General features: G+C 40.2%; 1 protein-coding gene across 1 annotated transcript; it reads left to right on the top strand.

The window, feature by feature from the left end:
• Window positions 1-11,368: 11,368 nt before the first annotated feature.
• On the top strand, window positions 11,369-12,472 carry LOC113699820 (uncharacterized). Its single transcript, XM_027220169.1, has 2 exons — window positions 11,369-11,880; window positions 12,397-12,472. Exons 1-2 carry the CDS (start codon window positions 11,369-11,371, stop codon window positions 12,470-12,472), a joined length of 588 nt encoding a protein of 195 aa, XP_027075970.1.
• Window positions 12,473-15,551: the final 3,079 nt, after the last annotated feature.

Here is a 15,551-nt window from a genome sequence, read left to right as displayed (position 1 = left end):
AGGAAAGAAACCAGGATAGCTTGGTGAAATCTGAGAAAATAGTTGCGGATAAGAAATCTACGGGTAGGGAAGAAAAAACTAGGAAGGCCGTGAGTTTGAGAGAGAAAAAGAGAGAAAGATTACTGGGGGTTGTATACGGCTGAAGAAAACCTAAGCTAGAAGGGTTTCGACCGTGAGGAAGAGAGAGAGAGACCGAAAGGGAGAGAGCGAGAGAGGTAGGCAGCTGAGAGTTCTTCGGCTGAAAGAAAAAGCTTGGCGGCTGGGAAAAAGAAGTTACGGGCAAGGTGGAAAAAGAGCTTGGGTTGGGGTTGCAAGAAGGTGACAAATCCTCATCATCGTTTTTCCATTGACGTTCCTTTGAAGATCCGGCAGAAACCATCTCAGCCTTTTCTTTAGTCATCCCACGCCTCATTTCGTATTTAAGGTAAGATCCTTATCTTTTATGGTAGAAAGCTGTTTTCTTTAGTTGTTATTTGCTTCCTTTTTGCTGTCTACTGGTTCTGTCTTTGATTCCATGATTAGTTGATGGTTCTTCGCTGATAAAGTTATGATATTTGGAGTCTATGTGATGAATCAGTAGGTCTCATTTGGATTATACTGCATGATTGTGTTTTGGCCGAACAAAAATTGCAGAAAGTTTGTAGCTTTGATTGTTTCTGTGCTTAGAATCTTTTAGCACGTCTAAATCTAGAGTTGGGTTTAGTTTGGACTGGGTTTTGAGAGACAGAAACCCAGGTTTGACATATCATAAACGTTTACCGCAAGTTTTCCTTGGCATCTTTACTGCGTTTTTCATAGTCAAATTACATTGCGGCATTTGATAATGTTGGAAAGGGTGCCTTGGATTCTTATTCTTGCCTTCCCTTTCTTCAAATGTGACTCCCGAATCTTTTTCTCTGATTTTCATAGACTTGGAGTCGTTTAAAAAGGGTTTTCTACTTTTTCTTTAAAAAATTCGTTTTTTAGGTGACTTGGTACACCTCAACTCAATACCAAGTGGCGACTCCATTTTTCATTCAAAAAATCCTTTTTAAACTATATTTTGGGTCAAATTGTCGCATTTTCAAGTCCCATTTAGACTCATATTTTTATTTTCTTTTTAAATCAAAAATTGATTTTCCAGTCAAAAATCGAATCAAAAATCATTTTCCTAAACTCGTCTTTTATTTTTCTTTATTTAAAAAATGGGACGCGACAGTTGGCGACTCCACTGGAGAATTAGAGAGTTCGAGCAAATTTGATTTAGTCAATCTTTTCTTCTTTTAACCTTTTCATATATTGCATTTAGATGTTTAGGGTTGCATTTTTTTAGGATTTTTGCATTTCGCGCGTATCAACTCACTCCCTCACCCATTTGCGCACGATTGATTGGATGGATGGATGATTTATTTATGTTACCCCGCGCTTGCATTGTTGGATGGAGGGTAGTTGCCTTAGAACCTCCGTCCGCATTTATGGTATTTAATCCCTCCCCTCAATAATAAAGCACCCCATACGTGCATGCATAGTCTTATTTACCCTATTTTTTTTCTTTTTTTGTGGGCGTTTCCCACACCTCCTTGTAGGATTAGGATCGATTGCCTTGGGTAAGCGGATGGTGTGCTCTGCGCCCATAGTGCTACCTAAGGGATCACTCGAGCCACCGATCGAAGGCCTTGGGAGTGATGACCCTTCGCCTTTAGGTCTGAAGGCTTGGGAGACGAAATCTTATCGAGTCTAGATGCATTAGTGAGCCAAAGCTCATGCATCCATATTAGAATTGCCTAGAACAGAGTCAACCTTATCCTGAACTAGGGACACTATGCACGAGGGGAGGGATTCTAACCCTCTCACCTTATTTCTGCTTTCTATATTTTTATTATTTGATTGCTACAATGTGTTATTTGTTGACCTAACTTTCCTGATTTCTTGCCCTTTGCATTCATAAACATTAAAAGATAAAAGGTCTGACATGATCTTCTTTTAGGACCTACCCTTGTAGATAGGCTATTGCACGTTTAAGAAATTTTGGTATATTTCGTTCATAAATTAATAATGCCATATCATTTTAGGCCTACCCTGGCAAATAAAGGGTTCCTTAGGTCATGTTTCATTTCGAATTGCATATTTTACTGCTTTAATAAACTGGCATCACGCATAAACCATAGAAAAGGAATGCCACATAGGGAATCCCGTGTTAGAAACAAGCCACCACATGTCTCGGATATTTAATCCAATGGGACTTACATGTTTACTATTTCTGTATTACCTAAGGGGTAAAATCCCAAGGTAAGGTACTAAAAATGAATTTCCTCCCAGATGGCTCCATGTAGAATGATAAATCAAATACCTCGTGAGCTGGTAGATTGGAAGAACAATATGGCACACGAAGTGAATGGACTTTTCCAGTATATAGGGCATTTGCCCAGTCTCCTGAACATAACCCCGAATGTAGCCATTGTCCAAGCTTTGCTCGAGTTCTGGGATCCGGACGGTTCCGCTTTCCAATTTGGAGAGTGCGAGTTAACACTAACCCTGGAGGAAATAGAAGGATTGTTGCAAGTACCTGGGAAAGGTCACCCTATGGTATACCCAACGAATGACACCAAAGAGCAATTTTGTAGGTTTTTAGGGTTGAAACAGTTTAGCATGAACCAACACCCGGACGCGAGATCATGCCCGCTGGAGTTCTTATACAGGCGATTTGGGGAAAAGAAAGCTTATGACCATCACCACGAGGATTTCTTCATTAGAAGAGAGCAGTGGGAGGAGAAACGAGTGCAAGCCTTTGGAATAACCCTGATTAATCTACTCCTGTTTCCGCAAAAGCATAGAAAAGTTATTTTCTCAACGGTTAACATGGTTTAGAGTGTGTTTTTGGGAATTAAAGGAAAAACTCCCGCCCTAGTACCTATTATCATTGCTGACATCTTTGCCGCTGTTACTGAATGCCGAAAGAAGAGAGGGTTTTTCTACGCATCCAACCTGGTACTTTAAATGTGGGCAATGGAACATCTGTCAAAAAGAGCGCTAAATCCATTGGGATCATGCCTTCCAACAGCAAATTGGGTTGAGTCGCACCGAGAAAGAGTTAGAAAATACTATCGAATAGCGTCTTCGAGTTTGTTTATTCAGGAATTCAATGCTTTAACTTCGGATAAGATACAATGGGTTCTTGATTAGACAAAAGTAAGGGATCCAGCTTTCAAGACTACACAGCTTGGCTTCATCCCATTAGCGAGCACCAGTGGACTGATTATGTATGTGCCACAACAAGTTATGAGATAGTTTAGGTATCCACAGCGAGTGCCGACCATACAAGGAGTGGGAAGCATCAAACTCAATACAATTGCTGAGTGTCGGAGTATAGTGCTGGAATCTTGGGGGAATCTGTGTATTTTGAACAACCTGCATTTGGACCAAGTGAATAAAGTAGAGCCTAAGGTCATCCTGAAGTACAATGACTGGATCAAATCGATAGTGCAACAGGGAAGAGAAAGGGTACAGTTGGTCTCCGTTAGTCTTGAAGAACAGAATGAGAAATTAAGGAAAGATTTAAAGGATCATTAGTTGCAGATCATGGTGGCCGATCAAGCATTGGAAGATGTCCGATCACAATTGAAGAAAGAGGCAAGAAAAACTGAGAAATTGGAAAAGGCATTGGGTGCATTTGATAAAATCCAAGATGAGATTCGGAAACTTAGTATCGGGAGTTCTAAGGAATCTCAACACACTAGACTAGTCAGATATGAGGGTTTTGTAAGAATGGTCAGTCGAACCATCAATGAGGTTGTAAAGAATGATTGATTCTATCAATGTTAATGAGAATTTCTGCTTTTTCATTCGCTTACGGATTTGAAATTGGGATTTTACCCCGAAGATATCGCATCATGTTAGGCCTACCCTTGGCACAAAAAGGGCTCCCCAATAGGACATGCATCCGAGTTATTCTAATTATTACTAACTCCTGTCTTTTTCCTTTTCTTTTCCTTTTCCTCCTTTTTAACAATAGTCGATCGAGATGGGCATCTAATGGGGGTTTTCCTACGTTCTCAGGTAGTAAATTGCAAATATAGCTACCCGAAGAAGCCCCATTATCACCCGATCACGTAGCCGAGATTCGAGAGAAAGTGTAAACATGAGTACCCATTCAGAATCATCTGATAGGCCCGCAACCACATCACCGACTGACTTAGCAAATCTGGGAGCTCAACTGAGTGAAGTTCTAAACCGATTTAATGAGCTAAGCGTTGAAATGATGGCCCAACGGCGCGTAATCGATCAATTGGTAGCTAGTGGTGCTAGCGGTGAACAACATGAACCCTTACCCCCTGGCCAATCTGAACCTCAACCCATATTCTTACCTTATATTCAAACCTCTGTTACTTCACAAGTCATAAACCCACTTGAGGAAGCCTTTACTTATCCCACTCATGGCCCACAACCTACTTATGCACCTCACATCCAAACTAACCCTCCTCATGTCCAAATTTCCCAAAATTATCTGCCAATTACTATGAGCATGCCATTCGAACCACAGGGACCTCATTATTACTCCACCGCTGAGCCATTCACCCTAGATACCGCTGCTCAAGGGAAAGTTGAAGCCGGGGAGTCATCCGCACCAGTGGACAAGAATTTACTGAAGAGATTAGATCGATTTGAGGAGTTTATAAGGAAAAGCCAAGGTGTAAGCAAGTAAGGAGGTCTAGACTACAACGAACTATGCCTGTTTCCGGACATGCAATTGCCGGTGGGTTTCAAAGCACCCAAATTTACCAAGTACGACGGAACGGAGAATCCCAAGACTCACCTTCGAATGTTTGCAAACAAGCTAGGGAGACCAATAGACGATGAGAATCTGCCGGTACGCTTATTTCCCGAGAGTCTAGAAGGCGACGCGTTGGATTGGTATTCAAATTTGAAGCCTAAGGATATGAGGTAATGAGGACATGAAGATTTGGATTCCCTTGAAATTCAAGGAAATTCAATTGATGGTTGATGGTGCAGTCGGGTTCAAGAATCATTGAAGATTTGTCATGTTTATTTCTTGTTATTTATTTAAGTAAGTTTCCAGTAATACTTGTTAGTTAGTCTTGAGTTATTAAGGGAAATAAAGGCTAAGGTCATATTGACCATAGTTAAGCCAATTGAGTCAGTTAGTTTCCTATTCTAATTGAATTAGAGTTTTAGGAAAGTAGTTAATTGCTTCCAAATTTATTTAGGAAGTTGTGTTAAGTCAAATAAAGAAGCTTGTATTGTTTCCAATTTAGATTAGGGTTTTAAGTCTTGTAAGGCTATAAATAGCCAACTTTATTTAACTATTCAGGAGATGATATTGAAGATGAATTAATAAAAAGAGAGTTGTCTCCTTTTATGGAGTTCCTTGATGGAACTTGAGTTTCTTCTTGAACTGTATCAAGTATTTAGCTTGGATACTTGTGGTGTTCAAGGCAAGATGATCACATCATCTTGTTCTTTCAAGCCAATAACCAATCCACTAGGTTTCTAGAGACGGGTTCTCTTTAGATCTAGCAAGGTAGTTATTGTTCCATAACCTGATCAAGATAGATCCTTCCGCTGCCTGATCGATTCGGTTCTTCAAGACAGGTTCTTGCTGGGTCGAGTTCGTATCATGAGATCATGGATGGATTTGTCAACCGCTTTTGTAAGGCAGTATGAATACAATTGCGAGTTCGTTCCGACGAGGACCACATTGAAGGGGACTAAGAGGAAACCATCGGAGGACCATAAGACGTATGCGAAGAGATGGAGGAAATTGGCCGCCAAGGTGGAGCCTCCTATGACTGAAAACAAGATTGTTCGCACGTTCATCAAAACTCATGACCCGCTTTGCTTTGAGGAGATTTTTCGAATGACAGGGTGTTCCTTTACAGAGATTGTCAATAAGTTGGAAGAGTATGACGAGTTTATGAGAGCAGGCAGGATTGTTAATGTTTCAGCTTTAAAGTCGCAGTTGGAAGCTATGCAAAGCCAAAACGGCAGCAGTAAAAAGTCTCAGTTTAAGAAGAAAGACGAGGAAGCTTCCTTTGTTTGGAACCAAAGTTCTTTTTCCCGGCCTACATACCAACGAAATCCCGCCTACTCACCTCGTTACCTATACCAACCACGCTCTCGACCTGTTTACAATACCACAATCAACCACCCCGTCCTCTACCAAATTACCCAAACACACCGTCAATGCCATTTCACATTTCCCCACCAAACTTCTAAATTAGACCGCGCCCTCCTTTCAACCCAAGACCTATTCCACCCCCCAACCCAAGTTACCACTATCAACAAACCAGTGACACCCAAAATCCAACCCCATACCGAACCTTCACCAATTTTGGTCGGCCCGTTGACCAATTGTATGAGCAATTGAAAGCTTCTAGAAAAATTCGCACCGTACCCCCTAAGACCTATTCCAAAGGATTTCCCATTGGTTATGATCCTTAGTCATGTTGTGCTTATCATTCGGGAGCCCCTGGACATTCAACTGCCAATTGCTGGGCGCTTAAGTATAAAATTCAAGACATGATTGAGTTCGGAGACATAGTCCTGAGGAGGAGGGAGGAACAAGGTCCAAATGTTAGCAAAAATCCTCTTCCTACACACAAGGACACCGTGGGAGTTATTACTATTGATGAAGAGATTGAGGAACCTACACAATTTATTATAGATGAAGCTGATACAGTAAGGGTCATTGAAGAACCATTCATATTGGAGGAAGAAGCTTATGAAGTCAAGAAAAATACTGGTCCGTTTATTCTAGAAATGGTGCCTTTCGAATGTGAGCCTTCGGAGCTGGTGGTACTTGAATTGCCTGAGCAACCTCCTATCCTTAATCTGCAAGAGGTCCCATGGAATTATAACGAGCCCACGCTATTAATTGGAGGAGAAAAGGTGCCCAGAAAGGAAGTGGACGCTATTACTAGATCTGGAAGAATCATAGGGGAACCTGCAGTTGATGAGCCCTCAAAAGCAAAATGCTGTTCCGACAAAACCAACTGTGACTGATGAAGAGGCCTTCAATTTCCTTAAGATGCTGAAGAAAAGTGAGTATAAGGTAGTCGAGCAATTGGACAAAATGCCCGCTCAAGTTTCTATATTGAATATGCTTCTAACCTCGGAACTTCATCAAGAAACTTTACTCAAGGTCTTAACTGAGGCTCAAGTGCCTAAGAATATTCCTGTGGATAAATTCACTCAGGTAGTGGAACATGTTTTGGCTTCAAATCAAATTTCTTTTTCTGATGAAGATTTGACTTCGGATGAGATTGGACACAATAAAACATTGTATATCTCAGTCCGTTGTAATGGGAAGTTATTGCCAAGGGTCTTGATAGACAATGGATCTGCTCTTAATATCTGTCCTTGGAACACTTTGGTTAAGTTGAGATTTCAGGAAGCTAAACTTCGGCCGTCTGCCATTGTGGTGAGAGGATTTGATGGCGCAAAAAGGGAGTCAATGGGGGAAGTGGATTTAGTGCTGGAAATCGGACCTACCCAGTTTCAAGTTATGTGCCAAGTCATGGACTTCTCGAGTGTTTATAATGTTCTTCTCGGACGGCCTTGGATTCATACTTCAGGCGCTATACTTTCTTCACTCCATCAAATGTTGAGATTTGTGGTGAATGGCCAGTTGATTAGGATATTTGCTGAGGAAGATTGCACTATGATCGTTAATCTAGAATTGGAAGATGATGGCGATAGAAAAGCTCTGGTTTCCCATCACCATGTAGCTGACATTGTTTCGGTGGGTAGGGCATCCAAGAACAAGGCAGCAGTGGAAATGAATTTACCTGAACCCAGCGTTATGATGGCCAAAGAGCTGATTTGAGGAGGTTATGAAATAGGCAAGGGCCTTGGGCGCAACCTACAAGGGGTCTTGGAGCCAATAGAACTTCAAGGAAAGAACGATACCTTCAGATTAGAATTTCAACCTACGGCCAAGGATAAGAAAGAAATGATGAATCGTAAGAGGGCAGAGAATGAAGGTAAGCAACTTATCATGAGCATCCCACCGTTGTACTGCACTTTTCCTTATCCATCGGAGGTGATTAGACCTGAAGTGGATCCGATCGAGGCAGTGGATATTGGATTATCTGAGCTATTTGTGGGGGTTGCTGCTGAGGAGGAGCCATTGGAGGATCCAAGATTTCCAGAGGTGCCTATTGAAGCAATGAAGAACTGGACCAGTGATCTCTTTCCCTCCTGCAGGGAATTTCGGTAAATTAGGGGATTGCCTTTGGTCGCCATGAGACAAATCGTTCATATTGCTTATCTTTTGTCTTTCAAGTTTGTAAATAGTTTTTAATCAAATATTTTCCAATGCAAGTCTTGCATTAAATTTCTTGTTAAGTAGCATGTCATGATGTTATCCTTTACTTTGAATTTCAATGAAATGCACAGTGTTTATTGTCCAAATTGTTTTAACTTACTTACTATTGCATTTGTTTTATTCTTTTTCAGATGGCCAAAAATAAAACACATTGACCCTTTGGATATCACTATTCTGGAATTTGATGATTGTGATCTCGATATCCCTCACGACTTTGAAATTTTGGAATCCGAAATTCAAGACGAGAGAGATAACGAGGAAGAATCTGAGTCTTTATTAAAGGATCTTGAACAATATGAGGAGAAATCCAAACCGAACTTAGAAGAAACAGAAGTTGTTAATATTGGCACTGAGACTGAGGTTAAGGAGATAAAAATTAGCATTCATTTGAATAAGAAACAGAGAAAAGAAATGCTCGAGTTTTTTACCATGTTTCAAGATGTGTTTGCCTGATCCTATGATGATATGCCTGAAATTTCAACAGATATAGTGGTCCACCGATTACCGAATGATCCAAATTTTCCACCAGTAAAGCAAAAACCTCGCAAGTTTAAGCCAGACATGAGCCTCAAAATTAAGGAGCAAATCGAGAAGCAGCTCAATGCTAGAATTATTCTGGTGTCTCATTATCCTATTTGGCTTTCAAACCCTGTACCTGTTCCAAAGAAAAGTGGAGAAGTGCGAGTATGTGTCGATTACAGGGATCTTAATAAAGTCAGCCCGAAAGATGATTTTTCGTTGCCGAACATTCATATCCTTCTGGACAATACCGCAGGGCATGAGATTGAATCATTTGCTGACTGTTTCGCCGGATATCACCAGATCTTAATGGCAGAGGAGGACAGGGAGAAAACTGATTTTATCACGCCCTGGGGGACATTTTACTACCGAGTAATGCCGTTTGGATTGAAAAATGCTGGCGCCACTTATTAAAGGACTATGACCACCCTGTTCCACAATATGATTCATAAGGAGATGGAGGTTTATGTGGACGATATCATTATCAAATCCGAGAGAGCGGAGGATCACTTGGTTGACTTGGAAAGGTTGTTCGAAAGATTGAGAAAATATGATTTGAAACTAAACCCTGCAAAGTGTGCATTCGGGGCACCTGCCGGAAAGTTATTGGGATTCATTGTCAGTAAGAAGGGTATAGAGATAGATCCGGCAAAAATTAAAGCCATTTGTGAGATGCCGGTGCCAAGAACGTAAAAAGACATGAAGAGTTTTTTAGGGAAGATTAATTTTATTGGGAGATTCATCGCTCAGTTGACCCACACATGTGAGCCTCTGTTCAAGTTATTGAAGAAAAATATGCCACTGTATTGGAGTGAAGAGTGCCAGCAGGCGTTTGATAAAATTAAAGACTACTTGTTGCACCCCCCAGTTTTAGTGCCACCCAAACCCGGGCGACCTTTGATCATGTATCTATCGGTGTTGGACGAAGCTATGGGATGTGTATTGGGACAACACGACGAATCAGGGAAGAGGGAGCAAGCTATCTATTACCTCAGTAAGAAGTTCACTGCGTATGAGGCCAACTATTCTTTTCTTGAGAGGAGTTGCTGTGCTCTAGCTTGGGCCGCTCAAAAGCTAAGGCATTACTTGCTCAGTCATACTACTTACCTCATTTCCCGCTCCGACCCTTTGAAATATCTGTTGGGAAAGCCTATGCCGATTGGACGTGTGGCAAAATGACAGATGATTCTTTCGGAATTTGACATTGTTCTTAATACGCAAAAGGCAATCAAAGGCCAAGCTGTGGCCGACCATTTGGCTGAAAATCCACTAAAAGATGATTATCAACCGCTTCACACTTATTTTTCGGATGAGGAGGCCCTGTTCGTGGGTATAGCAGAAGATATGAATGATCAATGCCCGGAGTGGAGGTTGTTTTTTAACGGCGCGTCAAATTCCTTCGGGGCCAGTATTGGAGCTGTTCTAGTATCGCTTGAAGGAAAGCATTACCCTGGTTCGGCCAAACTATGATTTTTTTGTACTAATAATATGGCAGAATATGAAGCTTGCATTTTTGGGTTAAAAATGACGTTAGAAATGGAGATTAAGGATTTACTAGTATTCAGCGATTCAAATTTGCTTGTACATCAGACTTTTAAGGAGTGGATCACTCGGGATTCAAATATCTTGCCCTATCATTGCAGCTTACTGGAGTTAGCAAATAAATTTAGGAGTTTGGAGTTTTGGCATATTCCACGTGTCAGAAATGTCTTTGCCGATGCATTGGCCACTTTATCTTCAATGATTCAACATCTAGATGAGTTGGTAATTGAACCCATCCAGATTCATCTACAAGAAAAACCTGCTCACTGCCTAATTGTGGAAAAGTCTTTCGATGGCCGTCCCTGGTACAATGATATCAAGGAATTTCTCAAAACGGGATCCTATCCTCCTGGGGCCGATACAACTGCTAAAAGCTTCTTGCGCAAATTGTCTTCCAAATTTTTCCTAAACGAAGAGGTGGTATACAAAAGGACGTCAGATTTGGGCCTTCTAAGGTGTGTTGATGAGGACGAAGCAGAATACTTGATGAAAGAAGTACATAGTGGAGTATGTGGATCACATATGAATGGCCACTTGTTAGCAAAGAAGATCATGAGGACCGGATATTTTTGGCTTACTATGGAGCATGATTGTGTAGTTTTTGTTAGGAAATGCGTAAAGTGTCAATTGCATGGAGATGTTATGCGCACTCCCCCTACAGAATTACACAGTATGACTGCTCCCTGACCATGTTCGATGTGGGGTATGGATGTAATCGGAGCAATTGACCCTCCTGCTTCAAATGGGCATCGGTTTATTCTGGTGGCAATTGAATACTTCATCAAGTGGGTTGAAACTGAGTCTTATAAGTATGTGACTAAGAAGGTGGTGACGGACTTTCTAAGAAAGCATATCATTTGTCGTTTTGGAGTGCCGGAGACATTAATCACTGATAATGCCAAAAATCTCAACAATGACATGGTGGATGGTTTGTGCAAATAGTTCAAAATAAAACATCGAAACTCCTCTATTTATAGGCCACAGATGAATGGAGCAGTAGAGGTTGCAAATAAGAACTTGAAGAAAATAATCCGTAAGATGATTGAGAGACACCGTGATTGGCACGAGAAGGTCCCTTATGCATTAATGGCATATAGAACTGCTATTCGGACTTCTACTGGGGCAACTCCCTATAATCTCACGTATGGAATGGAAGCAGTTTTGCCAGCCGAAGTCAAAATCCCTTCTTTGTGCATTTTAATGGAGGCCAAACTGGAGGAGGCTGAGTGGATTCAACAACGTCATGAGCAGTTGTCTTTAATTGATGAGAAAAGGTTAAATGCCATTTGTCATGGTCAATGTTATCAAAAGAGGGTAGCCCGTGCTTACAATAAGAAGGTCAGACCACGAATATTCACAGAAGGAGATAAAGTGTTGAAACACATTTTGCCAGTACAAGAGGAAGCTAAGGGGAAATTTGCGCCAAATTGGCAAGGCCCTTTTATTGTCCAGAAAATTTTGTCCGGGGGAGCGCTCATTCTTGCAGAAATGGATGGGCAAGTGTTCACTCAACCAATCAATTATGATATGTGTAAGAAATTTTTCATATGATAAATGAAATTTTCCTTTTAGGGTTAATGTAAAGAATGGAATGAAAAGTCAGGCCTTCTTTCTTTCCAATCAAACATTCTATTCCTAGTTATCCCTTTTGAGCCTTCAGAGCAAATTAGTTCGTTTGGCATCCCCTGAGAATCGCAAACCCCACACTGGGACAAGTTTTGAGTTGAAAAAGCTAGGAAGAAAAAGAAGGAAAAAAGAAAAGAAAAGAAAAGAGAGGGTTCAAAAGGTAAAAGCGATAGAGGAACAAAATGAAGAGAAAAATGAAAAGAGAAGGATCTCAATTGAAAATAAACTGGGGCAATTATTAGTAGGGTTAATTTAAAGATGCGATCTCAGGAAATCTAAACATTCATAAGTCTGCTTTCAAGCCTCAAGCCTTTCTAAGCACCCCACCAGACCCCATTGCAAAAACCTAAAAGTCCTGACTTCTGTTCTTTATATTGCTTTTTTAGGACAATTTCTAATCAAGTGGCACATGATGTCAAAAACATCTTCACCTATTTTGCAAGGAAAGAATTGTTATACTGATGCCATTATTTCTTAAAACACATTTTTGGATTAATATGGGCGATAGACAAGATTTGTTTGTTAGGTGAAAACCTGCAAGGGCACCTTAGAAAAAAAAGAAAAAAAAGAAGAAAGGAAAAAAGAAAAAGAAGAAAGAAAAAGGAAAAAGAAGAAGAAAAAGGAAAAAGAGGAAAAAAGTGAAAAGGAAAACAAAATGGGCGGGGGTAATCTTAGTGAAAACCCGAAAGGGCGCTGAGGTAGGGTTTTACAAGGAAAAATGAGTTTGGATCTAAAGTGCTGGTGACTTAGTTCATTGGAAATTCTCCTCATATTGTGATTCTGTTGTCAAGCATTTGAACTCCGAAGAGATGATATCCAAAGGGTCAAGCGTAGCATTTTGCTCGAAAACCAAAGTGTTTGATTTATTAAACACGAAATTTGAGTATACAAGCTTATTTATTTGAAATGATTTTTTATGCAATAAAAGTAGAGGGTTGTGTTTAGATTGTTAAGATTTTTCATTATGTGCAATTAGAATATTTTTTACATGTTTCATGATCACATTTGTCTCTTTTATTCTATCAAAAGGCAATCCCTATGATTTATCAAAGAAAATGGATACTAACTGGTTTATTGGTTAAATATGAGAAATTATGGGAATTTGATATTGTTTGCAGGGCCAGGTTGAAGTGCTCGCTTCGTCAAACGAGAAGCCCAAATGCTCATGTTTACACTTTTCTTGAAGAAGAGGTTGATCGGATGGTGGCGGTATTATCTATCATTATTTCTTTTCTTGCAGGTCTGACAATCCGATAAGCATCACACTGGGGCAATTTTAGAGGAAGTTGTTTGCCTTTCTTCTCAAAAGTCTACGAAAGTTTTTATACGACTAAACCAATTGAAGGCAGGCTCGGGTGTTGATCCCACTGACCAATTAAACAATTGAAAGCAGGCTCAGGCTCGGGTATTCATCCCACTGACCAAATGAAAAATGAAGGCAGGCTCGGGTATTCATCCCATCGACCCAACTGATAGCAGGCTCGGGTATTTATCCCACTGACTAAATGAAGGCAGGCTCGGGCATTTATCCCATTGACTAAGTGATAGCGGGCTCGAGTATTCATCCCACTGACCTTTTGAGTTTACATGTTCCAACTCACAGCGGAATAACTGTAGGTAAGTATTTGGTGTCCACGTCTTTGTCTCAAGTTTCTTCGAAACTCAAACAAAGAGGGGCAAACTGTAGACACCAAAATTTTACTCTTTTATTTATTTATTATTTTTGTTTTAATTTATCTCATAATTTCATCTTAGACATTTTTTAGCATTTTGGACATCAAATCTTTTAATTTAGTTTTATTTGTTAATTTGACTCATTTTTATTTTTGCTTATTTGTCTATTAATTTTATTTTAAGACATTTAAGCATTAAGATTTTTTGAAAAAAAGAAAATTGTTCACAAACAATATTCTTTAAATTTTTTAGATGCAATTTATTTATTTCGTAAAAAAGAAAAAAAGAAAAAAAAAAGAAAAAAGAAAAAAAGAAGAGAGCTCATGCACCATGCTGCACTTGATCCAAGCTCCTTCTCAATATTTCATTTCAAGGCAGTAGCATGAAACGGAAAAGAACAGAAATTTGCAGCGGTTTCTTTGATTCCAACCTTATCCAAAAACTACCATCCAATGGCTCAGATCTTTGGTAATAATCTACCCTTCATCCTCACATTTGAGGTGAGGGTTTTAGGGACTTAGGGATTCCTATAAAAGGAGGAGCGCAGCCAAGAGAAGGAGGGGAGGTCAGACGTAGAATCCAAGTTGACGGCTGGTGAAGAGTGAAAACAGGAGAAGAGAACGAGAGGGGCGGCTGAAATCTTTTGGGAGGAAAAAGAAAAAACAGAGAGGGAGGCTAGGGTTAGAGAGATAGAAGAGAGATAGAATGAGAGAAACAGAGAAAGCAAAGAAACCAAGATAGCTTGGTGAAATCTGAGAAAATAGCTGCGGATAAGAAATCTACGGGCAGGGAAGAAAAAACTAGGAAGGCCGTGAGCTTGAGAGAGAAAAAGAGAGAAAAATTACTGAGGGTTGTTTACGGCTGAAGAAAACCTAAAGTAGAAGGGTTTCGACGGTGAGGAAGAGAGAGAGAGACCGAAAGGGAGAGAGCGAGAGAGGTAGGCAGCTGAGAGTTCTTCGGCCGAAAGAAAAAGCTTGGCGGCTGGGAAAAAGAAGTTACGGGCAAGGTGGAAAAAGAGCTTGGGTTGGGGTTGCAAGAAGGTGACTGATCCTCATCATCGTTTTTCCATTGACGTTCCTTTGAAGATCCGGCAGAAACCATCTCAGCCTTTTCTTTAGTCATCCCACGCCTCATTTTGTATTTAAGGTAAGATCCTTATCTTTTATGGTAGAAAGCTGTTTTCTTTAGTTGTTATTTGCTTCCTTTTTGCTATCTACTGTTTCTGTCTTTGATTCCATGATTAGTTGATGGTTCTACGCTGATAAAGTTATGATATTTGGAGTCTATATGATGAATCAGTAGGTCTCATTTGGATTATACTGCATGATTGTGTTTTGGCCGAACAAAAATTGCAGAAAGTTTGCAGCTTTGATTGTTTCTGTGCTTAGAATCTTTTAGCATGTCTAAATCTAGAGTTGGGTTTAGTTTGGACTGGGTTTTGAGAGACAGAAACCCAGGTTTGACATATCATGAATGTTTACTACAAGTTTTCCTTGGCACCTTTGCTGCGTTTTTCGTAGTCAAATTACATTGCGGCATTTGATAATGTTGGAGGATTTCGTTGCCTAGGTTCAGATGGTTTTGGTTGAGCTTTATACGTGAGAAGTTGCTGTAACAAGTTTGAAAATGTTCGGTTGGTTGCACAGATGTTTGTAGACTGATTTTCTGGAATAGCTAAAATTCTGATTTGGTTGGGTTTCTTCCATTGGGTTTGTTTGTTGTCTAAGTCTTTGTTGCGCCGCAAGTTTGCTGCCGAACCTTTTGCGTAAAGTTTCTCCAGTATTTGCATGATTTCCTTCTATGTTTTTTTTTTCTGGTGGCTGAGGTTCTTGCCTGGCCAAAATCTTCTTTTGAAATTTGCTTACTG

Source organism: Coffea arabica, chromosome 7c, assembly GCF_036785885.1.
Source record: "Coffea arabica cultivar ET-39 chromosome 7c, Coffea Arabica ET-39 HiFi, whole genome shotgun sequence".
In the NCBI taxonomy this organism is placed as follows: domain Eukaryota; kingdom Viridiplantae; phylum Streptophyta; class Magnoliopsida; order Gentianales; family Rubiaceae; genus Coffea; species Coffea arabica.
The sequence above is the reverse complement of the archived record's forward strand: the minus strand, read 5'-3'. Positions and strand labels throughout refer to the sequence as shown.

Coding starts and splice junctions, on each gene's coding strand:
- LOC113699820 (XM_027220169.1), top strand. CDS start 11,369: ATGAATGGAGCAGTAGAGGTTGCAAATAAGAACTTGAAGAAAATAATC. Junction 11,881..12,396: donor ATTCTTGCAGAAATGGATGG/GCAAGTGTTCAC, acceptor TTGCTTTTTTAG/GACAATTTCTAATCAAGTGG.